General features: G+C 54.1%; 7 protein-coding genes across 7 annotated transcripts; 3 read left to right on the top strand and 4 right to left on the bottom strand.

Moving 5' to 3' along the window:
- Positions 1-126: 126 nt before the first annotated feature.
- On the bottom strand, positions 127-1,421 carry AAFC00_002843 (uncharacterized protein; the record flags this gene model as incomplete). The annotated part of the gene is made up of 3 exons (XM_069342225.1): positions 127-949; positions 1,008-1,251; positions 1,307-1,421. The coding sequence occupies 3 exons, from the start codon at positions 1,419-1,421 to the stop codon at positions 127-129; spliced, it is 1,182 nt and encodes a 393-aa protein (XP_069198727.1).
- Positions 1,422-1,877: 456 nt separating this feature from the next.
- Positions 1,878-2,903, top strand: AAFC00_002842 (uncharacterized protein; the record flags this gene model as incomplete). The annotated part of the gene is made up of 3 exons (XM_069342224.1): positions 1,878-1,903; positions 1,954-2,212; positions 2,271-2,903. 3 exons carry the CDS (start codon positions 1,878-1,880, stop codon positions 2,901-2,903), a joined length of 918 nt encoding a protein of 305 aa, XP_069198726.1.
- A 1,661-nt stretch (positions 2,904-4,564) lies between these two features.
- On the top strand, positions 4,565-5,826 carry AAFC00_002841 (uncharacterized protein; the record flags this gene model as incomplete). The annotated part of the gene is made up of 2 exons (XM_069342223.1): positions 4,565-4,705; positions 4,864-5,826. 2 exons carry the CDS (start codon positions 4,565-4,567, stop codon positions 5,824-5,826), a joined length of 1,104 nt encoding a protein of 367 aa, XP_069198725.1.
- A 1,334-nt stretch (positions 5,827-7,160) lies between these two features.
- On the bottom strand, positions 7,161-10,986 carry AAFC00_002840 (uncharacterized protein; the record flags this gene model as incomplete). Its single annotated transcript, XM_069342222.1, has 4 exons — positions 7,161-7,314; positions 7,378-7,635; positions 7,716-7,772; positions 7,823-10,986. 4 exons carry the CDS (start codon positions 10,984-10,986, stop codon positions 7,161-7,163), a joined length of 3,633 nt encoding a protein of 1,210 aa, XP_069198724.1.
- Positions 10,987-17,974: 6,988 nt separating this feature from the next.
- AAFC00_002839 (uncharacterized protein) lies at positions 17,975-19,888 on the bottom strand (the record flags this gene model as incomplete). Its single annotated transcript, XM_069342221.1, has 1 exon — positions 17,975-19,888. One exon carries the CDS (start codon positions 19,886-19,888, stop codon positions 17,975-17,977), a length of 1,914 nt encoding a protein of 637 aa, XP_069198723.1.
- A 382-nt stretch (positions 19,889-20,270) lies between these two features.
- Positions 20,271-21,014, top strand: AAFC00_002838 (uncharacterized protein; the record flags this gene model as incomplete). Its single annotated transcript, XM_069342218.1, has 1 exon — positions 20,271-21,014. The coding sequence occupies one exon, from the start codon at positions 20,271-20,273 to the stop codon at positions 21,012-21,014; it is 744 nt and encodes a 247-aa protein (XP_069198722.1).
- A 784-nt stretch (positions 21,015-21,798) lies between these two features.
- AAFC00_002837 (uncharacterized protein) lies at positions 21,799-23,190 on the bottom strand (the record flags this gene model as incomplete). Its single annotated transcript, XM_069342217.1, has 2 exons — positions 21,799-22,893; positions 23,020-23,190. The coding sequence occupies 2 exons, from the start codon at positions 23,188-23,190 to the stop codon at positions 21,799-21,801; spliced, it is 1,266 nt and encodes a 421-aa protein (XP_069198721.1).
- Between the last annotated feature and the right edge of the window lie 578 nt (positions 23,191-23,768).

The raw sequence follows: 23,768 nt of genomic DNA, 5'->3' as shown, positions 1-23,768 counted from the left end.
TCCGTCTTGTAGTGCTACCCATATCACACTTTATTCCAAACATACGCCTGTTTCCGTACACGCTCCCGAGTCATGAGCTGATCCGTCCGAAGAAGAATGGAGAAAACACGAGAAAGAAGAAATAGATTATCCCCTCTTTCTCAGCACCCTACCACCACTCGAAGCAGGCGCGGCACCACCTATGGCCTCCTTTGCGGCAGTTGCGGCGGCGGCAGCTGCGGCAGCGGCATTCTTCCCCCTCTTGGAGCCCGTGAGAGACTGCAGTGCGCCCTTGATTCCTCCCTTCTTGGCTGGGGCGATAGCAGGCGCAACACTAGCCGTGGGAGCAGGCAAGCTAGACACTGTGGCGGAGGCGGTCTTGGTCCTTGCAGCGGCAGAAGTGGCTGTCGAGGACTTGGTCGCGATGGTGGCGAGTGAGGGGAGCGCGGTGTTGGTCGTGCCGGCGCGCTTGCGGGCGCTGTAGACGATGGTGGTGTTGACGCTGCTGTTGCTCGAACTGGATCCGGGCCGCAGCTGTTCGCCTTGTAGTTGTGAGGCGGTGGCGACTTGGGCTGTCTCTGTGCGCTTTGCGAGGCGCGACGTGGGTCGGGTTGGCTTGACGCTGGACCCGCCAGGAGCGGTCGCGGGACGGCCTGAGGATGCTGGAGCGGCAGGGAATCTGAAGGCTGAAGGTGGGGGAGACTTGATGTGACGTGGGGGAGACTTGATGTGACGTGGGGGAGACTTGATGGGAGATGCGCGTGACTCGGGACGTGGATTGTGGGACTTTGGTGAGAGGATGGCGCCAGGCTTGCGCGTTGAACGAGTATTGGCAGGAGACGACGAAGGGATGGCCGAAGGAGGAGGGATTGAAGTCTGGCTCGGAGGGTTGGGCTTGGTGCGCTTCTTGGGATTGCTGACTGCATTGGATGGGTGGGAGTTCTCCTTGTCCGAGACTGGATAGTCGTCACTGCCGTATATGGTTAGTCACAATGCGGAAGGAAAGGAAGGAAGGCATAGTGAGGTACCTCTGTCGCTTGACGCCCCTCGTCCTGGTGTTGGCGGCAGCTGCATCACTGCCGCCAGCTTTTGACGACGTCGACGAAGACTCGAGCTTCTTCTGCTGCTGTTGAATGAATCTGTTGACGAGATCCTCCATCTTCATTTTACGCATAGATTGGGGGATGCGGTTGATGCGCATCTCAAGTCGCGTGCGCAAACCTTGGGCCTGCAAGGCATATTGAGCGCGTAGTTTCCGGGCTCTCTCAGTGACTAACGGAATGATCAGGAATACAAGCAAGAAAAGAATCGCCAATTATATACACACCCTCCAGCTGCAAGTTGTCAATCAATGCCTGTTTCTGGGCCTCTGTGATGGTTATCGCCTGCTTCTGCGGACTGACCAGGCGGTCGGGGGTTGTGTTGTTTGCCACCAGAGCCATTTTCTGATCCGATGTTTTTAATGCACGTCTATTGCACGCGATCAAGTAGAACTAGACGGTTTCGCTTTAATGTGATTATATCGAAAGTCAATGTTGTGTGGTGTAGGTAAGGTATACAAGTAACTGTAGATGCTAAACACTGAAACAAAACATTGGATGCTTTGCATTGTTATGCATCCAGTGAATTATGCAAGATGTGTTCCCGCACGGCTAAACGTCGGATGACGCCCTCCAGTCTTATGCAAGTGACGCCGACGGTGTTTGGAGCTTCACTTGCTGCTACTCTACTTTGTTGCTGTTATACCACTGTCAATCCACTTTCATCATCCAATAATCTCATCACCTGTCTTCCTCATCTCCACATCCATCACTGCCTCTGTCACATCTACATCTCTCGAAAAGAAAGAAAGAAATCGATACTCGCGGTCTCCAGCAGCAGCTACAACAACCTTCAAGATGGGGTTGGAGGCGACTATGATAGTGTATGCATCCACAGCATCATTTTGTCTTCATCAAAACTCACACTCTGCAGGGTGGACAACAGCGAGAGCAGCCGAAACGGCGACTATGTTCCCTCACGATGGGAAGCCCAGACCGACGCCGCAAACCTCATCTTCCAATACAAAACACAAGCCAACCCCGAATCATCAGTCGGCCTCATGAGCATGGGCGGCAATGGTCCCGAAGTCCTCACCACCCTCACAACGAACCCCGGCAAGATCCTCGATGGTCTACACAGAACCAAGATAAGAGGCCAGAGCCACTTCCATACCGCCATTATGATCGCCTCTGTACGTTGTCTACCGCCGGCCAAACTATCCTCTCTATCGCTAACCATACCCTCGACAGCTCGCCCTCAAACACAGACAAAACAAATCGCAACGGCAGAGAATCGTCGTCCTGACCTGCTCTGCTATCGATGGCCCGAACGAGTCTCAGTCCGCCCTGGTCAAACTCGCAAAACGCATGAAGAAGAACAATGTCAGCATCGATGTCGTTGCTTTTGGCGACCTCAGCGAAGATACCACGTCCAAGCTCCGTGCCTTCAACGAAGCCGTCAACGGCGGCGAGGGCTCTCACCTCGAGCTTGTGCAGCCGGGCCCCAATCTGCTCTCCGACGTCATCGTCGCCGGCCCCATTCTAGCAGCCGAGACTGGAGGTACGGGCGGAGGAGCCGCCGCGTCGGGCGAGGGAGCCGGTGCTGCTGAGGGTGGCGGCAGCTTCGAGTTCGGTGTCGACCCATCAATGGACCCTGAGCTGGCTCTCGCCCTGCGCATGAGTATGGAGGAGGAGAATGCCAGACAGGAGAGGGACCGCAAAGCCACCGAAACACAGGAGGGAAAGACACAGCTGGAGAGCGTACCGGAGGGTGAGGCCGAGAGCCAGCCGCTGCTCGACAAGTCCGGCGAGCCGAGTGCTTCGTCCGACAAGACCGAGGACAAGAAAGACGGCGATGGGGGCGACAAGATGGATACCGCATGAGCGCACCTGCACAAGACAGGCCACCACTCTATGCTGTACGCGCATTTACTGCCAGCCGAAGATGTCGCCCACTGACCTGCACGAGATTGTCACAAATGGACTACCAAGTGCCATTCTATCTCACTCGGCAGGCAGGGAAGCTCAATCTAAAGGTCGAGTTCACTGCGCTGCATTACTCTCAACATTTGTAATTGCACGCAGCAATCACCTGTCCAGCATTGGGTAAAGTGCCCGAGACGCCCATCGCCTGCGTCTCCACGATCGTCATGGACGCGATTAATATCAATATACCACTATTACACACATGAATTGGACAAATGAACGTAAAGATAGCTTCCGGATTCTGCCGAATCTGGGTTTCTCCGCGATCCTACCTCATGTAAAGTAGCTCGGGCACGGCAGCACGAGGCACAGATTCGTTCCTGGCTGCCTGGCTTGATGAAGTTCTTGGCTGAGGTACTGCAGCCACGGTATCATCGTGCATCCGGCAGCCATGCGTGATAAGCTTCCGCCAAGTATCTCGTACATGCGACTGCAGATCGTAAGGTACTGTTCCATACCTAGGCGATTCAGACCCCCGGCAATTAAGTTGTGCCGAAGTCCCCAGAGCAAGTACTGTACTGTAGATATGACTTCCGTCCGCGGCCTAGCCGTACTTGTATTGTAATATGCTGCACTGCTTGTGGTGAAGTGATATCAAGACTTATCAGGTCAGGTATTGATTGATCCAGCGATATCGGATTGTACTGGCGTTACGTCCACTTTGAACCCTCTACTCCATTCTTCTCCACATCGGTCGACTATCGCGTTGACCTTCGCATAGGCTCCATGTCGGCGAGGTAAGGCAGCTTAAGCTTCCCATGAATTTCCGCCTCAGGTCTCTCCGCCCATAATAGCGGCCGCATGACAGCGCCCACATTCGGCTTAGTTCGCCAGGAAACATTGAGACAGCCCCAAACCACCTCACGTCCTCGTACTGACTACGAATCAACCAAGAGACACTATCCATGCTTGCCAAGCAGATCCAAGGCGAGAGATAGGCGTAGCTCTGTCCTGCACCCCGGACAATGTCGTTTATTACTCTTTTTGAGAGGGTAATATGCCCGATCGTGACCCCATGTCCGGCACTAGCTAAGACACACACATGTTTACGTTACCTACTTTCCCTCGTTCTCCGCATATTGTCTTTCCTTATCGCAATATATCCCGCGATTATCGACCTCGCATTGCTCTTGGCGGAGGAAGACTACCGCTCAACATTGTGATTTCTGACTCCATGCGCCGCCATGGCATGCCTGATTGCGGCCCTTGCGAGGCTCACTTTCCCTCTCTATCGCGGCCGATATCATTGCTTTTTCCCTCGCCATTGTGCTCTGGTCTAATCTAGCTTGGCCGCCGTGCTGGACCCATGGTCTGACAGAGTTCAGTCCCAGTAGCTTCGCCGACTCGGTAGGTCTGTTTCTCTATGGGTATAAAAGGTGCCTCGTGTTCTTCCCTCGTAGGACGGTAGGTCCAGTTCAGTTCTTCTTCTCATCCCCAAACATCCTCTCGCTCCTCCGTAGAGATCTCTCGTTTGATCTACCTAGACTCGGTGTCCGAGGACTCCACTGCCAGGCCACTGTACATCCTCAACTTATATCTTCTCTCGCTCGATCCCCAAGATGTTCAGAGCAGTCTCCCTCCTCGCCGCTCTCTCGCCTCTGGCCAACGCTGCTGCTGTGCCATATAGCAAGCTTCAGCTTCGCCAGGAGAGTGTGACTCCCATCAACAGCACTCTGGGCAATGTCACCATCTTCGCTACTGTAAGTCTTTTTCCTTTCGTTCTACTCGTAATCATATCTTCCTCATTGGGTCACTCTGTGCTCTGGAGAAGTGTATGGTTCGTTGTGAACACACCAGCTGCACCTGTTTCTGCTCTGCGAGTCAAAAACTGCAACAACCAGCTTACGAAACATAACAGGGCGGTACCATTGCTGGCAGCAGTAACTCTCAGACAGCAACGACAGGCTACACTGCCGGCGCAGTGGCAATCAGCACTCTGATCGAAGCTGTGCCCGAACTTGTCAATGTCTCCAACGTCTATGGTGTGCAAGTCGCGAACGTAGACAGTGGCAACATCAACGCCACCATTCTGCTCGAACTCAACCGACAGATCACCGCCGATCTGGCCAAGGACACCACTTCTGGGGCAGTCGTGACCCACGGCACAGACACCCTGGAAGAAACCGCCTTCTTCCTCGACCTGACCATCAACTCCCCCAAGCCTGTTGTTGTAGTCGGCGCTATGCGTCCCTCGACAGCCATCTCTGCCGACGGACCCCTCAACCTCTACCAAGCCGTCAAGCTAGCCGTCACTCCCGAGGCCCGCGAGCGAGGCACAATGGTGACGCTGAACGACCGCATCACATCAGCCTACTACGCGGTCAAGAACCACGCGAACGCCCTCGACACCTTCTTCGCACGCGAACAAGGCCACCTCGGCTTCTTCCTGAATCAAGTCCCCAACTTCTACTACAACGCCGCCACGCCCGCCGGAAAGCCCATTTTCGATCTCGCATCCCGCAACCTCTCTTCCCTGCCTCACGTCGACATTCTCTACGGCCACCAGGACTCGAACCCAGAGCTCATCCGCGCCGCCGCGCTCTCGGGCGCCGAGGGCATCGTCTTCGCCGGCACAGGCGCAGGCGGCTGGACCTCAGCGGGCGTCAAGGTCGCCGAGGAAGTCTACAACGCCACGGGCATCCCGATGGTCTTCTCGTCTCGCACCATGAACGGCTTCGTCCCTCCCACCGATGACTGGGAGATTGCCAGCAGTGATTTGGACCCCCAGAAGGCTAGGATCTTGTTGCAGTGTGCTCTCGCTGTCGGCATGAACACGACGGAGATTGCGGATATTTTCGCTAGTCTGCAGGTTGAGTCCTAGGTTCCTTCTTCTTTTCTTACTTTTACCGCTTTCGCGTCTTTTCTATTCTTTGGGGTGTTTTGATTGAGTGATGGAAAACCAACTACTTGTGACGAAACCTATAATGTATATATTTGTAAATAGAGCCTTGGGTAGAGAGGGATGGTGAGGGGCGGAAGAAGGGACAAAACGAATACGTACACCAACGAACACGAATGATGGGATATTCGAAAAAAAAACACTACATATCATATATATCGAAACTCTCGGCAAAAGAGACATTTGAAAAGAAAACACCAAACCCAATCACCTCACACCTTGAACCACAAACAACACTATATACTGTTTGGAACAGCAACATAGACAATGCATGATCGAGCAGGCTACATAACGACTCCCATATCTCTCTTTACTGCTATTTCATGTAGTTGTGAAACACAGACTCCAGGGCAACCCTGTCTGCCCAACCCCCTTCTCTACTCGCCATATATACATACACATCTCCCCTCCCTCTCTTCTCTCGTTCTGGACTGTAGATCTCCAGTGATCCCCACCTGCTTTCTCTCCCCGAGTTCCGCCTCCTGCTTTATGTTCCCTGTTTCGTGCTCCTAGGTCTATGCTCTTGGTGATGGATTTCGACGAGGATATGAAGTGGTAGGTGAGGTCGGGCCTTGCTCACTTCACTTCTTACTGCCTCATCTGAGGCACTGCGATGCCAGCCAGCACTATTGTTCTCTACGATACTCTGCTCTGTACTTGAAGGGAGCTCGTTGGAGGGTTCTCGTCTTTGCTTTTCTACAGGTGTATTTCTCTTTCGGTTGCTCTTTGGTACTTATTCTGTATACTGCTCTGGGTAGACAGTGGATGGATATTCACTGCACTGCACTTTGCTGCTTGTGTCGCTCGCGAGCATGATTTAGGCTTGATCTTTTAGGAATCTCACTTCGAGATTGGCACGGTAGTGGTATTCATATCATGTCTTGGGTGGGATTCTTTGTTTTCTTATGCTTTCTTCTTTTGGGGGTTGGATTATGCATGTATTTTTCTTTCCCCGTTAGGGGTTGGGTGACTAGGTTTCTTATCCCTGCTACTGTTTTTTCTGTTCCTTTCTTTCCTCTCTTCTCTTCCTTTGCGAGTTGGCTTCGAGTTTGATTTCGGACATGCGCGTGTTTTTGTGTCTTCGTCTAAAACAACAGCAAGGAGTAAAGGCTCGTTTGCGGATCATCATCTCTTACACACATTCCTTGATTAGTGTTCTTTGTGGTTTGAAACACTCAATGTGAGATGAGGTGATCAGGCTGGCATGTGATCTCTCAGAAAGGATACCGACAGTCCTGATATACCGCCCCCGCCTCCTAGAGAGCCAGCGGTAGAGACATGCCGCCGAACCCACCGGTACCGCTGCCGCCTTCGCCGTTCTGTGGTGCGCCTGCACCGCCGGCTGGTCCTCCGAAGCCTGTTGCCGTTGCGTCTTCTTGCTTCATGGTTCCGTTCAGCATAGGACATAATCTGAGAAAAGAAACAAGGTTAGCATTTCATTAGTCGAGAGTAAGAAAGAAAACATGGACTGACTTCTTGTTGGTCCTGATGTGACCGATCTGTCCACAATTGGCGCATTTACGAGCTGTGCCCTCGGCGTTCTTCTTCGCGCGACCTTTCTTGCCTGTTGGTGCACCGGCTGCACCATCGCCGGCTTCCTCACCATCTGGCGCAGGAGATCCTGCTGCAGTCGGTGGTGATCCTGCACCGGTACCTGGCTTTGCCTTTGCTCGCTCTCGTGCCTTTCGCCTATCCATGTTTCTCTTGAGTCTATCGAGTTCGTCCTGCGCACTGTAGAAGTTGTCAGCAAGCCTGTAACAAACGCAATAGCCTGCGATGCTCGATGCAACTGGATGGAAGGTTGTGCGTACTTCTTAAGTTGCAAGAGATCATAGGCGCGATCACCGGTTGGCTTAATCTTATAGGCGCTGCAGACTTGTTAGTGAGTCCTCGAAGACGAAAGTAAACATAATCATACTCCAATTCAAGGCGCTCGATACGCTCCTTATCCTTGCGCTTCTTGTACGCCGCAATCACTCGGGGGTTGGTCACCCGCTCGGTCTCCGTCGTCTTCATCCCGGTAATCTTGTCAATCACAGTACGTTCGATGTACATGACCAAGTTGTTGTTCTGAGTCGCACTGAACTTGCTAAATTGACTCATTGTTTCGTCGTCGCGCCTGCTGAACGCGGGTGTACCGAACGATGACCGCGGAGTCTCACCAGTCCTGTGATGCGAAGATTCAGGTTCATCATCAATGTCCTCTTCGACATCAGAGTGCTCCATCGTGGATGCCAAGCTTTCGTGCTGTGCCTTCCAGATACGTCGTATGGACTCATCATAAGCCTTTTGCTGCTTTGCCACGTTGTAACTGTGTCCACCGTTCTCCTTGATCTTCTTGGCGTCCAGTCTCTCCGCAACACTCTCGCCGAGCGCTCTAAAGCCACCTTTCATCGAAGTCTTGATGAAGCTGAATCCCTCGCCACGGGCGGTAGGATCGCCTTCTCCATGAAGTTGTAACATGGCCTTGCCTTGACAGGCGTGAAGGAAATTCTTGGTTGTGTTCCAAGGTGCTAGTAGCAGCTCGATGTGATCATCGTCCTGCGCGTTGTCGTCGTTGTCCTCTTCGTCATCTCTCCTAAGACCAAGATCCTTCAGATGCTGCACACCGACTTGCATCGAATCGAGCACACAAATCTCTTCGGGCGTGATCTTGTAGTTGGCGTGATCCAAATCAGGCATTTGGTGACCTGGCTTGAGATGCCAGAGACCGTTGTTTTTGTCGTAAGCCATAAAGTCTCTCATCTTACCACGATTCTGGGCGATATCGCTTCCTGGCAGATGGGCCTTGACGACTTCGTTTGTGAGGGGAGGGCCGCGGTGCTCAGTATACTTTTTGTGTATCCGGTACGATATGTTCTGCAATCGCTTTTTGGCGGCATCCGTGACCTTTCGGGAGTGTTCGCCAGGGACCTCAACAGAGGGGAACTGCTGGCCAACAGCGTGTATGTTCTCAATGTTTCGCAAGAACCATTGCCGTCCGGTTCCACTCGAAGTGTTCGAGATCACAAGGAAGTCTGTATTCCTGGGTTCGTGCTTGAAGATGGGAGCTCTGTAAAGTCCATTGTGTATTGTGGGCACCATCTCGCCTGGATCGACCTGGCCAAAGTTGGCAAATGGACTTCGATCTTGCGGAAGAAGGACCTGCGTCTCGCCCAACTCCTCTTTCGGTCTCGAGGTATCGTTGGCGTCCTTTCGTCTGTAGTAATTGATGAGTCGGTTGCCCATGCCAAAGTTCGACAGCATAATGGGCTGTTCTTCGGAGTATTCGAGCAACAAAACGCTGGAGTTGTCAGCCATGGACAGATCTTCTGCTTTCGCGAAGACGACAGACGTCTCCTTGCCCTTGAGCTCCTTCCTCTTGACTCTCTTGACTTTGTGGAAGTTCCAGGTCCTGTCGTGACGCTCAGTGGTGAAGGTTGGGCGATGGAAAGAGCGCTTCTGCTTCTCTTCCAAGCTAACACGATAAAAGGGAAATTGCAGCTTCGTCGCGGGCACACTGTGCTCGACAGCCATGCTGCCAAGTGTACTGCGAACCTTGTGTTGATGGTTGGCTTTGAGCTGTTCATATTCCTCATCGTTACTGATGTTGTAACGGCGGGTCATGTCGCGAGCAGCAGCGCTCTTGGCTTCTCGGCCCATGTCGCCTACCAGTCGTCGGACTTTCCTGGGTTGTGTAATGGGAACATTTTCGTCGATCAGTAGACCAGGATCGTTCATGTCTAATTGGACCTTCTTCGCGATTTTGGCAGCTGCTCTTTCAGGATCGTCAAGCGACGGCAAGGTCTGAGAGAATGCAACGGCTTCCTTCAGGTCAAAGGTTCCATGCGCCACCTTCCGCTTCTTCTGAGGAGGCCCGTCCATGTCGTCGACATCGCCACTCATGTCAATGCCGCTATCAAATTGGGTAGTGTGGGCCGGCGACGAAGAGACACTCGGAAGATCCCAGTCTATACACACCAGGGTAAGATCTTGCCATGTTGCACCGCCGATGACTTCATTCTCATCGACTTCGTCGATATCAATGCCATCCTCGCTCTCCTCACCCTCCTTCTGGGCCTTTTGGATGTAAATAGTCCCATGGGGCTCCGACCATGTATTGTTGGTGGTAGCGGTGCCTGGCAAACGGAAGCTCTTCTCTTGGTCTGGCAAGAGCTCAAGGTTGACCTTGGTCGGCTGCACGGCCTTGGGTGGTTTGATGGGCGTCTTCCATGGGTAATGACCGCGGCGCTGTGGGAAAAGTTCGACAAAGCGAGGTCGTTCTTCGGGATCGTAGGTAGGCCAGATGTTGTAGAATGTTTCCAAATCAGCTTCTGCTGCCGGCAATCGCTCGTCCCCATCGCCTCCTCGCAAACGCTGCTCTCTCTCTATAGCCATTTGCTCGAACAGGCGACGCTGCTCGAGTACTTGGTCATCTTCCTCGTCGTCTTCCTCCTCCTCATCGGCGTATGTTTGTGTTTCCTGCGCTAGATCGTCCTCGAGTGGAGTGTCGAGCGAGGAGGCAAGCCCATTGAGCTGTTGACCGGGGAGTAAGGGCCTCGACCCAGGTAATGCGACACGTTTCGAAGGAAGTGCAAGACCGCCTGTGACTGTAGGCGGGGAGGATGGCGCAAGAGCCTCGGTCTCTTGGGCGAAAAGAGCAGCATCAGCAGCGGCGTCGCTATCGAGGTTGTTATTGTTGTTGGCGTTGTTAGCAAGGTCGGTTGAATGTGCATTTTGATCCGCTTGGTCATCGTCGCCGAACAGATCATCTCCAAAGGTAAAGTCCATATCATCATCGAAGCCCTCTTCGCCATCCGGATTCTGAGGTGCATTTTCCTGACCACCATTGATCGCCTCTTGTCCGTTGCGAGCAGCAGGCGCGTCGGCAAGCTCGTCCTCGTCTTCAGCCAGATCATCATCTCCAATATCTTCAAAGTCCTGGGCATCGTCTGCCTTTTCACCAATGTCCAGATCACGATCCAGGTCCAGAGTGAAGCTCTGGCTTTCCGGTGGCGCATTCAGAATCTGGTTGAAGAGGTCGTCGCCGAGATCATCATTTTGCTGGTAGTCCAACTCATCTTGCTCTACGGCATGCGGCATGTTGACCGTATGCGCAAGGAATAGTCGAAGACTTGGTTAAGTCAGGTCACGAAGCGCGAAAGACAGTGCGGGCCACGGCAAGAGAGCGCGGCTGGATGAAGAGACAAATTACCGTCACCACCCTGCGCCGAGAGGTAAGTCATGCGAGTGACATGAAAGAATAGTAAGATGTATGCTTGTTGTGAGTCGGTCGCTGTGCGCCAGACGCCACACTTGTGCTGATCGGGCGTGTGTGGATTGTATACCTTATCCTTATGATTATGATATACGCACTTTACTATACTGTACTGTATGTGTGTATGTCACTGGAGGACGGAGGTGTTGACGCACGGACCAAGCTGGCTTTCACTCACAATACAACCAAAGGTGCCTCCGTACTTGTTGCCAGCACCATTATTGTTGTTGCCGCATCTCAATAAAGCACAATACATTGCTTGTAGGGTTCAATAACCATGTTTGGGATGGCCCTCTGCTCTGGTGCCGACCCTCTGAACCTCACCTTGACCCCAACGCCCTGAGATGCAACAAGTGATGACCACGTGTGGGTGAGTCAGTCTTGTATTACTCGATCGTCGAGAAGCCACGGTACGTGCTCCCATCACATATTGCCTATGCCTACACTGGTACGGTCGAAACATCACGCAAAAGTGCATGTGAAAATAGACTTCCATGCTCCGTATGTCGTTTACGCACTTGACACTGTGCTATACAATCTGGACCCGCCGCTTTTCTGCAGGTGTGTACGCTGAACCCCCCGCTAGCCAGCCTTAGGCATCTATACACGGAGAAATAATTTACACAACAACGTCGTACTGTACCAAACGTTCAGAAAACCCTTCCTTCTGCTCGGCTGTACGGCCCGTGACGGAAAAGGTGCGTTCCAGTTCTGGATACGGGTCTGGCACGTGCTCCTGTGTGCTCAATATATTCATGTGTCCTTCCCCTTCCGTCGAGAAGTTGTGGATGCAGAATGCACACATTCATAGCCGGTTCCATGGGCATGCTCTGATACTTGTACCGGCCCCAGTGCAAGCGCTAATAGGCCTGTCAGATGAAGACCTCCGACTGGCGATCCCTCAGAGCTGAAACATGCGCATGGACGAACAAGTGCTTAGTCACAACTGCGCCCTCTTCCAAGCTGCTCTGCTTGCTACTGCTGTCCTTTGTTGCATCATCGTCCCTTGTACTATGCTGTACTGTAGGCAGCAAATAGGCTTTTACGAGGGCATCGGCTAACACGCACATGGCCAGAACGCCCGGGCTTGCCTCTAACCAGACTCGTCCTGACCTTTTACCTTCTACAGTGCAATAATTAGATGCTGGACACATTACATGGGAAAACCGGCCCGGAGTAGCCCTGCGAATCAGACTATTAGGCATAACGCAAGATACATGGTGTCGTATGCAGGCGATCATTTGTGATATCGGTGAAGACTACATTGCTTTATCGTAGCGCTTAAATACATGATCCACCATTAAGACCCAGCTATGATTGATGGATCTTGTTAGCGACACGCGGGTTTAAGCGACTTTGGGCACGCCTCGCGCGGCATTCCGCTCGTGAACGTCGTACGGCCACGGATGACCGCTTAAATCGATTTGGCAGACAGGATCATACCACTGGCGCTACTGGGGAAGGAAAGGAATCTTGGTTTTTTTTTCGCCCTCGATTTCTTTTACTCTTTCGCTCGTCGGCGACGGAAGTTTCTCCTATCTTACGAATGCACTTATCCCGCGCTTTTCCGGAAGCGGTCTCGTGCCAAACCCAATCACGTAACAACGGTAAGAGTTTTTAACGGTCTTGGTTGCTTTGCCTTGGAGTCTCTGGTCGCTGTTATGCATCTCAGAAGCCCTCATTGGACGGATGGTCGTCTTACCGCTACGCTTTGTCTAAAATGGTAGTCAATGCGATGCTCGCTTTGCTACACCTGCGAACTGCACCGGATGCGAACAGCGAGTCAAAATATGACGCACACGTGTCCTGACCATCCATCGGCTGTTCGTAAAACAGAAAAGGTACCCTCGCATTGAGTTGTGTACCTGCCCTGACTAGGTGAGGGCAAGTACCTGCGTACTCAAGTCATGTCTCATCTGTGTTCGGGTCGTCGTCTTCCCCCTACTTTGAGCGTACTATAGCTAGGTGTACTTCTATATATGCTGTCAATCTGTGTCACTAGGCGGAAATTCGGAGTTTGGGAGGAGGGCTGAATTGGCCAACAGAGGTCCCGATGAGGTCGATATAGCTCTTTATAGTAAGTAGTTGGTAGCTGTCACTGCTGCTACCACTATCTCACTACTACTTCGGACACCAGCCCCTCTCCTCCGATATCCCTGTCGTCGCCGCCCTTGCGCTTCGAACCGAGTCGACCTTGCTTGGCGTGCAATGTCGAGGGGCCAATCTAGGCCGACGTCTGAGAGAAGCACGGTCCCTGTATCTGGTCGAGAAGGACTGACCACCACTCCCAGAAGTTTTGCTTACCTCTACGGTAACATTTAGCCGTGCCTACTAACTGAGGCGTAGAGTAAGGTAGCTTCTCCGAGCATCAAGCGCGCTCCGGCTCCGCCGCTTTCATACGGCAGTTGCCAATTGCACGGCCTGACCCTCAATTTACGTCCTCACCTGTCAACCAGTTGTTCTAGGGCAATCTATTCCAAATTGGCGGGTCGCAGACTAAGCTCTGATTGCATAATGCTCACGTTCGTAACAATTATAGTGTCCTAGCTACAAGCATGTACTGTAGACTTGCTCTTTCTACCTTAAGGCCTATCTGCTCATATAGTCAGATCCAGCCACTTCCCAATGTTTGTCCTGCCGTAAAAAACCCTTGGCACCATTCGCTCTCGAGTAATTCTCAGGCTCAAAGAGGCGATCAACCAGTAAGTACCTCAGACTCGCGTTCGGGTCTCGCTGCATTCCTTGACCTTTTTCTGTGCTTTCATTTCCATTTCTTGGTGCTGCTGCTGCTGCTGCTGCTGCTGCTATCTCTCTGCCTTCCCCCCATACTGCCGGGCTGCTGTCCTTATCGTCGTTCGTTCTAATCAACTGGGCAGGAAAGCGTGCGATTTATTTTGAGATCCGACTCGATTATTTCTTTTCTACTACACTGTCATCTCAAACTGGAGTCGTGCGGGAGCCCATCTTCGAAAAGGCGATGCTGGAGGAGCATCATAGTGAATTAATCGGCCATAATAATGTCGAGCGCATGCACAGACTGGTAGAATCTCCAGCTGCGAGTGCGTTAATGTCAGGGACCATGCCACCCGTAACGGGGCCGACGTCTCGCGCAATGGATCCTCCAAGACATACTGGCAGTCCTGCCCAACATGCTGGTCCACAATATCGTCCAGCAGTAGAGGAGCTGTTCAGTCAATTGCAATCCCAGTTACAAATCCACAGCACCATCCTTGAGGAGCAACGCCACCATATCGAACGCCTCGACAGCGCCGTGGGCCGGTTGCAGCAGGAGCAACATCACATAGTGACCGCGATCCAAGATGTCAAGGCTGAAGTTGCTGCGAGACGAGGCGCTCCGGCAGAGGCACCGGACTCTCACGAAATCGATCTACTCACAGAGCAGCTACGCAATGTCACAGCAAAGGTGAATGAGGTCGATAGTCTCAAGCTGGACCTGAATATCATGAGGCGCCAGATGCGCCGATTGGAGCGCCATGCATCTCCAGCACCAGGCGGGTTGTCGTCAGCTGAACCAACGCACGACTATGCCCCGCACCCACCACAAGCACCGCCGCCACCACCACCACCACCACCACCACCATCGCAGTCGCATGCGCAGTCTGCACCGACGGCATTCTCTACTAGCACTCCATCTGCAGCTCCAGAGTCACGGTCGGTGCTATACCAGAGTTCGTCAGAGAATCGGCTGCCCCCGCCCATTCTGCCGAGCCCCGAGTCGCGTGACATCAATGCCTCGAGTGAGCCGCGAACGCTGCCAGGCTTTCGCTCCATTGACCCGTCATCGTCAGGATCGACAGTCTCTGGATGGCGGTCAGCTGGAAGCTATGCGCCTGGTTCTTCGACTCTGGCACCCCCTGGGGGACCAGCACCTACCTCGACTCCTCAGAGCGAAAGTCCTGCGGTCAGCGGATGGGCAGCAGTAAATGCAAATGCCGCTCCTAAACGCACTATACCTGCTGACGGACACGCGGCGACATTCGAGGCTGGACAACCCGGTTCGCCGAAGCGGCAGAGACTGGCCCCACTGATGCCGCGAGTGAGCTACGGCGAGCAGCAGTCGACACGTGCAGCGTCGCCGTATCAGGCGTCTGAAGCGACACCGAACTCTCTGCCGCCAGTGCCGTCTTTGGCGAACAGCCGAAACCCGTCGAATGAGTCGGGAGGCAGCCTTCCACCCCCATCCAATTCCCTTCGCTTTGTTTTGTCAAACCAAGAGGCCTCTGCGGAAGAATCCTGGCGACAAGAGTCGCAGAGACAAGCGGCGTCTGAAGCTTCACGGAGCGGTCGCGGAAGTCCCAGGAGAGGACGTGGGGCTGGAAACGGGGGCACACGGGGGCGTGGCCGCAAAAGCGCTGGAACTGAAGAGCTCGGTACACCAGAGTGGGAGCAAGCGGAATGGAGCAGCGCTCAGGTCGCACCAAGCGGATACTACCAACCGGGACCAAGCGCGGTGCATATGCAAGATCAAGGCGCACAAGCGCGAGGCAATTTGATACGACGAGGTGGCGGCCATATAGGCGGCCTTCCTGATCGTCACATGGCGCCTGGTCCACCCCATCACCCGGGTATGCCGCCAAGTGCAGAGATGCGTCCGCACCAACAACCACAGCAACAGCAAGCACCGCCGCCGCCCCCTCAATTGCAGCAACAGCAGCAGCAGCTTCCTCACCACCAGCATCAGCAGCAACTACCGCAGTCCAGCCTGTATCCCGACCCTCATTTTATGCCCATAACCACGACCGCGGATGTGGCAGCCTCGGGAGGCTCTTCTGCGGCGCAGATATCGTCAAATCCTAATACACCAGGACAGGCGACGAAGAAGACACGGACGAAACCCATCCGAAATGCTGACGGTGTACTGATACGTAAAGACGGCCGGCCAGACATGCGATCCGTGTCGAGTGCGATGAACCTGAAAAAAGTGCACGCCAAGAAGGAGGCCGAGCGCCAGAGCAAAGAAGCCTCTGAAGATATCGGCGGCGGCAGCGGCAGCGGCAGCGGCCACAAACCGCGCGACAGCAGCAGCGCGAATGGACACCGTGGAGACACGCCACGCAGCAATTCCGAGCACGATCACCCGGACGGTGTGAGGAGCCCGGGCACGCCATCTCACGCGCACCGACACCAACATGATAATGACATTGACGGCGATGAAGACGACTCTATGGACGACGAGAGCGACGAGGAAGAGCTCGAAGCAGCCGCAACAGGAGACGGAGACGAGCGGTCCAGAGGGTGCGCGCAGCCGCAACCACAGCAAGTACAACAACAGACGCCTCAGCAACAGCAAAACCACGCTCCTCCGCATCATAGCCACCAACACAGCCATGCCAGCAGTACACACAGTCATACCCCGCTGACGCCAGCTTCATCGCACGGCCACCTCGCCGGGCCAGAAGACGAGGAGAAGCACGCGGCGAACATGCGCAAGATCTTCCCCTATGGGATCGAAGACCCGCATGCTCCACCGCGACATCTCCCTCCGCCCCCACCCCCTGCTGCTGCTTCCTCTACGACTTCGTTTCGCGCCGCTGGCGGAGCAGCATCTCCACCGCGTGCAGGAGGAGGTGTCAAGGCCGAAGACGACAACAGCATCCTCAGCAGCCGAAGCGTGACAGTCGACGGAGTGAAAGCCATAGCGTCCCGAGAGACCGGACCAGCAGCAGCAGGACCGGCCGGTACTTCCGCGTCGTCGTCGTTTCTGCCCATGCCTCCCTCGGCAGCGCCGCCAGCGGCCAACATGACAGGCCACGCGCAGTCGCCCGAGCAACAGCAGCAGCAAGGGCGAAGAGACGTGGAGATGGCAGACTGACTCACCGCCGAGCGGGAGGGACGGGAACATGACGACGACGATGACGACGACGATGACGATGAAGCAACAGAACAACACGAGCAGCAAGAGGAAGACGTAGAAGAAGAGCAGCCAGAAACGAAACAAGAAGAAAAAGAAACCCATCAACAGAAAAGAAAACGACGCGTAGACTCGTCATCACCATCGTCATCATCATCATCATCATCATCATCATCAGACCAACCAGATTCCTCTTCCTCTTCCTCCGGCGACGACAGAAAAGAAGAAAAGAAACAGAAAACCAAGAAACAAAAGACCGACGAAGAGTCGTCCACGACGTCTTCGTCATCTTATTATCAAAGAGTGCTGCAGACTTGGAGGTCGGTGTGGTTTTAGATCACCTTCAGAAGGGGTTGCATGCACTGCTTGCCATGACCGACGTGCCCGCCCTTCCAGACTTTGAAGGGCCCCATTATTGGAGGATCGTTAGGGACCGGTTCAGGGCAGTTGGTAGGTGGCTTCTCGGAGAGAGGAGACTACTGGCTGCATACACCCCGTGCCGCACCATACCATACATATACACATACATACATACTCATCACAGACACATGTTCAAACTACACGTACATATATATATTTTTCTTCTTCTCTTTCTGCTTTTTTCTTCGCCTTTTTATATCAATGTATACGCGTGAACATGCATGCCGTATGTTGTTCATCAAAATCACAACAACAGAAACAAAGACGTCGTGTGAGAGGCGATTTGATCTTGGGGGAAATATTTTTAAGATTCAATAGTCTTGCTGCCTTGGTGTTTCGACTATAGCATGTATAGGAATCGGGGGTATCATTTTTGTCGTTGCAAGGGAGCGAAGAAATGAGTGGAAGGGGTCAGGGAACACTACCAGCCATGAAAAGAAAAACTTGACAGTCTTCGATTGGAAGATTGAAAGTAAGGGAGAAGAAAGGCAGAAGGGCAAAGAAAGAAGAGAGAGACAGAATCAATCATCCTCGCCCAGTCCCAGCGCCCTTCTCTTGACACCCAACTCCTCCTCCAGCTGCTCGAGCAACTTGACTTTCCTCTGGCGCAACAGCGCGTTCTTCTGCCCCGCGATATCGACTTTGGCCTGCGAGATGCGTCGCTCGAGTTCCTCGACGTCTTGTCTCTGGCCCTCGAGTTCGCGTTCTCGCTCGACCAGGTCTTCGTCGATGGCGTCTTCGTCGGACGAGGACTCGTCGTCGTCATCGTCGTCGTCGTCGTCTTCGGAGGATTCGCCTGGTGCGCCGCCGGCGTCTTCTGAGGATGGGGCGATGATTGATGGTGTGGGTGCTGCTGTTGCGGCCGAGGGGGACGGGGCGGCCATGGCTTCGGCGATGGCGCTTTCTACCGCTCCCAGGTTCGCGGCGGCATCTGCGACAGGGAGAGGTGGTTGGACAGACGTTGTCGTTGTCGTGGCCGAAGGAGCAGTGCCAGCAGCAGCGGCGGCGGCGGCGGCGGCGATGACGGCAGATGGTAGGGCGTGACCTGTTTCCAGACCGGCGCGCAATTCGGCTTCCAGATCGACGTCGAAGCCCTCGTCGTCGTCTCCCTCGGCGTCGGGCTCCTCGGTGTATGCGCCTCCGTAGCCGTTCTCCGTCGTGTTGAGGTAGTTGTCTGGATCTTCGCCGTCGGCGTCTTCGTCGTCGTCGTCGTCGTCGTCGTCGTCGTCGTAGTCACCGTCGTCGGGACCCTGCATGGTGTCGTCTATGGAGTCGTCGACGACTTTGAAGGTGGCGGATTCGGCATCCTTATCTGCCTGAATCAGGCGTTCGACTTCCTCGTCGATGTGTTCGACGGTCCTGTAGCTGGCGCGCTTGCGGAAACGACGCTTGCGCACATAGTGCATGGGCGGAGTCAAGCCGTGAGGGTATGCCCAGGTGTTCTTGTCGACCTCTTTGGGCAGAGGATAGGTTTTGGCGGTGGCGTCACTCTCCGTGGGACCGAGGACGAGCAGCATCTGGCATATGTCGGCGACCTTCCACCAACCACGCTTGTCCCAGCTCTTCATGCCTTCGATAATGCAGGGGAGATCGAGCATGGCGGCGGCATACAGGGTGCCTCTGACGATCAGACTGACGCGGCGATGGTCCTTGTCGAGGAACTTGAGGCTGACGTCGGCGCCGCCCTCGTTGCGCGGGAGGCCGACCATCTTATTGGCAATGGCGTCGCGCAGGTAGTCACAGTCGGGACCGGGCTGCATGCGCAGGATGAACTGCGACTCGATCAGGGGATCGACTTCGGCATCGCTGTCTTCGGAGTCGTAACCCACGCCGACGGGTCGCTTGGGCGGAGGAGCCTTGAGACTTGGTTTCAGACGGAATCCTCCCCTCTTGCTGTCTCTTCTGGCAGCCGAAGCAGCGCCATCTGGCTGGGCCTTGCGTGCCTTGAGCGAGATCCTGGGACCTGCAGAGACGGGCGTGGGTGCGGCGAGGTCGTCGTCGTCTTGTTCGGCCTTTGTGGTCGAGGAGCGACGACTGGGATGGAGAGACAGAGTGGGACGTTTGGTGTTGGCAGGAGCAATGTCGTCCGAGGCTGTGCGCTTCTTCTGGGACGAGCCATCTTCTGCCTGGGGTTTTGGCTTTCTGTTGTACGGCCTCTTGGGTTTGGTGGGTGGAGGTCCCAGCGGTTCGGCGAGTGGAGGAGGCTGCTGTGATGGCGACGATGACGATGCCGATGCCGATGCCGATGCCGATGCAGGGAATGCAGAAGGGGCGACCTCGCCGACGGGAGTGGCAGGCTGTGAAGACTTGAGCTTGATGCGTGGTTTGCCAGTGGTTCCTGGAGTTTGTGCAGTTGCCGGGGTTGGTGTCTCTGTGAGCGGTGTTGAGGGCACCGAAGACAGTCCGTCGCCGGAGGCTCTGATCTTGATCTTCATGATCGCATCTCTATTTCTGTCTCTCTTTTTGGTTCTGCTTCTCTTTCTTGTTTCTGCTTCTCTTCCTTGTTTCTGCAGTAGTGATGTGGATGGGAGGTGTATAGTCAAGGTAGAGTAAAGTAGAGTAGGACGGAAGGTGAAGAAGTGACGCAGCTGCGTTCCTTCCTGTCCAGTGAACTCCATCAGTTGCTGTCGTGGTCTGTGCACTTGTTCTGTACCTACCTTACCTTACTTGTACGGAGTACCTTATGTTGCTCTTTCCTGATCCATTACTTTTCATCATTCCCCGTGAACAAAGTGGGTTGATTGCTAGCAACTCACGTGACGAAACCATGAATGGGACATTGTCATTATAGAAAGACAAAAGAAAGAAGAGAAGAAAATGTCGGCTGCCCAGCAACTCCATTCTTCGCTCCTGCGAATGCCCATCATCTACATCCTGCGCGCCGCCGGCTTTCACTCGACCCGACCCTCGGTGCTGGACACGCTGGTCAACATCGCCGAGCGCTACCTGCTGCTCCTCGCCGAGTCGACTCTGAACCACGCTCTCGACAACCACAACACCAACATCCCGACCGTGACCGATGTGCGCCTGGCGCTGACCGAGTGCGGCGCCCTGATCCCCATCATGAGCGCCGCCGAGGAGGACTGGACCGAGAAGTTCCGCCACTCCATGTCTGACTACGACGACATGAAGTTCGGCGACACGAGGCGCACCGGCGAGAGTAACCGTCGCGCCGACGAAGACGCTCGCGACGTCAGAGAGTTCATCCAGTGGATCATGAGTGACCAGAACAAGGAGATCCGCCGCATCGCCGGTGTGCTGCCCGAGGTCGGTCCCGGGGGCATCGTCGCTGGCGAAGACTACTTGACCGCGCTCAAGAAGAAACACAGCAAGACGGGAGAAGAGTCGAGGTACCAGGGCACGCTGCTCGGCAAACCCGCAGAAGACAGGCCCGTCAAGATCGAGGGCGGCCCCTTTGAGACGCTGCACGAGTGGCAGCTCAAGACGAGCGAGAGGATCGCCCGAGGCGAGGGGAACCACGTCACTGCTGCCAAGAACAATCTGGCTCACGAGGAAGAGGTGTCGGAGCAGCAGCATCAGATTGCCATGGACGTCTCCTGAGCTTTTCCTTTTTTTTTTGTCAACCAAGCCATCACACACCACTTCTTCAGAAGCACAGCAGTCTTCTTCCTCTCACACATTTGCTGCGTCGCGGCACCAGCACCGAGAGAAAAGCAAAGAGAAAGCACAGCAACCAGAAGTGCTCCTCTCCACACTGTAACCTTCACGCGAGTCCCCTCTTCTCTCTCTCGCCACCTGCCAGACGAGAATGCACCGAGAAGAGAATCAAACCGCCTCGCGCAAGTAATCAGGGCCAAGGATGGAAAGAAACGAAAAGTCCGATCAGCTATCGACATTCGCGTCCCTGAGACTCTGTCAATCGTCCGTTGGGGTGCTGATACTGCATCACGCAAGACCGAAAGACGACGAGATCGGACGGAAAAGGATGGCGCTGAGGAGAAATGGACGTGTGGAGATCAAGTGACACTGAGTATTGGACGTGGGAGGGGTTTCGCTTGAGAGAGTCGTCAGAGGGGAGATGTGTTTCCCATGGGCATACTCCCACAACAAAAAGACACATGTCACAAACAAAGGCCACGACCAGTAAGATAGAAATACACATGGATCTCGCCAGGGTAGTCATGGCCATCGCCTCTAATTGAGCCGATGACCTCTGGTAGAGTCCCGTTGACCACCATATAGTTCTATAAGAGAGGATATAAACCCCGCTTCCCTTTCACTTGTGCGCCGTTTCCCTAATGTCCAAGCTTTTCTGGTGATTCATCTATTGTCGTTTTCTTCTTTCCTGTCCGTGCCTCTATGGAGATCAACATCTTCAACGTCTCTACACCTTCACAGCCTCATCCAGCGCCGCCAGAACATCAGCCACCAGGTCCTCGCCGTCCTCGACTCCGCAGCTGATCCTGACCAGATCATCCCACACCCCAGCCGCCTCTCTCTCTGTTCTCGGGATGCCCGCGTGAGTCATCTTGGCCGGCAACTCGACCAGCGACTCGACCCCGCCCAGACTCTCCGCCAGCGTGAAGATCTTAGTCGCGGCACAGAACCTGTCCGCCGCCTCTGGAGTCGACGCCGAAACACGGAACGACAGCATGCCGCCGCCTAGTCCCTTCCTGTGCTGTTTCGCCACAATGGCGTGTTGGGCGTGCGAGGCCAGACCCGGGTAATTGACTGCTTTGACGTGTGGCGACCGCTGCAGTGCTTCGGCGACCATGAGCGCGTTCTTCGACGCTTCCCTCACTCGGAGGTGCAGCGTCTTGATGCCGCGGTGGGCGAGGAAACAGTCGAACGGGGATGGCACGGCGCCGATTGCGTTTTGGAGAAAGGAGAGGCGGGAGTAGAGCTCGGGTGAGTTGAGCGCTGCAACACCCATGAGCACGTCCGAGTGGCCGTTGATGTATTTGGTCACGCTGTGTACCACAATGTCTGCACCATGCACCAGAGGGTTCTGGATGTAAGGAGACAAAAAGGTATTGTCTACTACCACTTTCACGTCATGTTTGTGCGCGATCTCCGAGACGGCGGCAATGTCAACCAGGGACAGAGTCGGGTTCGAGGGCGATTCGATCCAGATCAACTTCGTGCTTCCGTCCGCTCGGATCAGATCTTTGACGTTGGCTTCGAGAGCCGCGGTGAAAGTCACCTTTACACCGTGTGCGGAGGCAACTTTGGAAAAGTAGCGGTGCGTTCCGCCGTATACGTCTGACACACTTATCACATGGCTACCTTGCGCGAGAGACTGCAAGATTGTCGCCGTCGTCGCCGACCCAGAAGAAAAAGCCAGGGCATAGCGAGCCTGTTCGAGCGCGGCTACTGCGGTCTCGAAGTTTGTACGGTTCGGGTTCGAGGATCTCGTGTATTCGTATTGTCCTATTGGTTTGCTGACAGCTGATTGGGCAAAGGTCGTCGACAGTGTAATCTGTTTGATTCGTGTCTCAGTATGTGATATGGCGATCAGGTTGCTCACGCGAGAGCTGTTCACAACAACAGAAAGAAACATATGTTTGCATCAAAGAAGAGCGACATCCGCAGGAAGAAATCTTACTGGTTCTATCACAGCACCCGTCACCGGATCAGGAGGCGAACCTGCATGCACGGCTAAAGTCCCAAATGCATGCTTCGGTGGCAACGACACGTTCTCCTCGATTGGTGAGACGCCGTTGGTCAGAGTAGAGTTGTTGACGGAGCCTAGGTCGTGAGAAGGCATTTCAAGCATGTTGTACGATGATGACTGTTGTAAAGGACGAGATGAGAAGAAAGACAGTAAAGTGCAATGATTATCTTGAAAAGTGGAAGAGACCTTTGGTATTGGTAATGTGTGGTAGGTTTGACGCAGGTGCAGTGAGATGCAGGTGCAGGTACAGATGCGCTGGTAATCTATTCGACTTCTCCTGTAACATGCAGATGAATGAGGAAAAGTGCAGTTCGCAGGGATATTAAATAGTAGTCTGAGTCAAAAGCGAACAATAGCACGAGGAGACAAATCTACAAAGATAGGGTGAAGTGAGCTCAATTACCAAGAGATCTCACGATGGCTGTCTGGCTGGTCGAAAGATTGACAAAGAAGAATTCAACTGTCAGTCCATCTAGGCATAACGCAAGAATCCGCCAGGATGAGATGATCCGTCGAATCAAGACCAGAAATCACGTATGCAACGAACACCAAAAAGCACCACCAGTTTTGAGCAGGTGATGTTGTAAGCATCACGCCTCGGCATCCTATCACGACATCGCCTTGCCCCAGGTTTTGGGGGGTTGGACGTGCCAAGTAAAGCCGATGGTATGCGTGGCCAA

The sequence above is a fragment of the Neodothiora populina genome (assembly GCF_041146345.1).
Source record: "Neodothiora populina strain CPC 39397 chromosome Unknown canker_contig_15, whole genome shotgun sequence".
NCBI classification, from domain to species: Eukaryota; Fungi; Ascomycota; class Dothideomycetes; order Dothideales; family Dothioraceae; genus Neodothiora; species Neodothiora populina.
The sequence above is the reverse complement of the archived record's forward strand: the minus strand, read 5'-3'. Positions and strand labels throughout refer to the sequence as shown.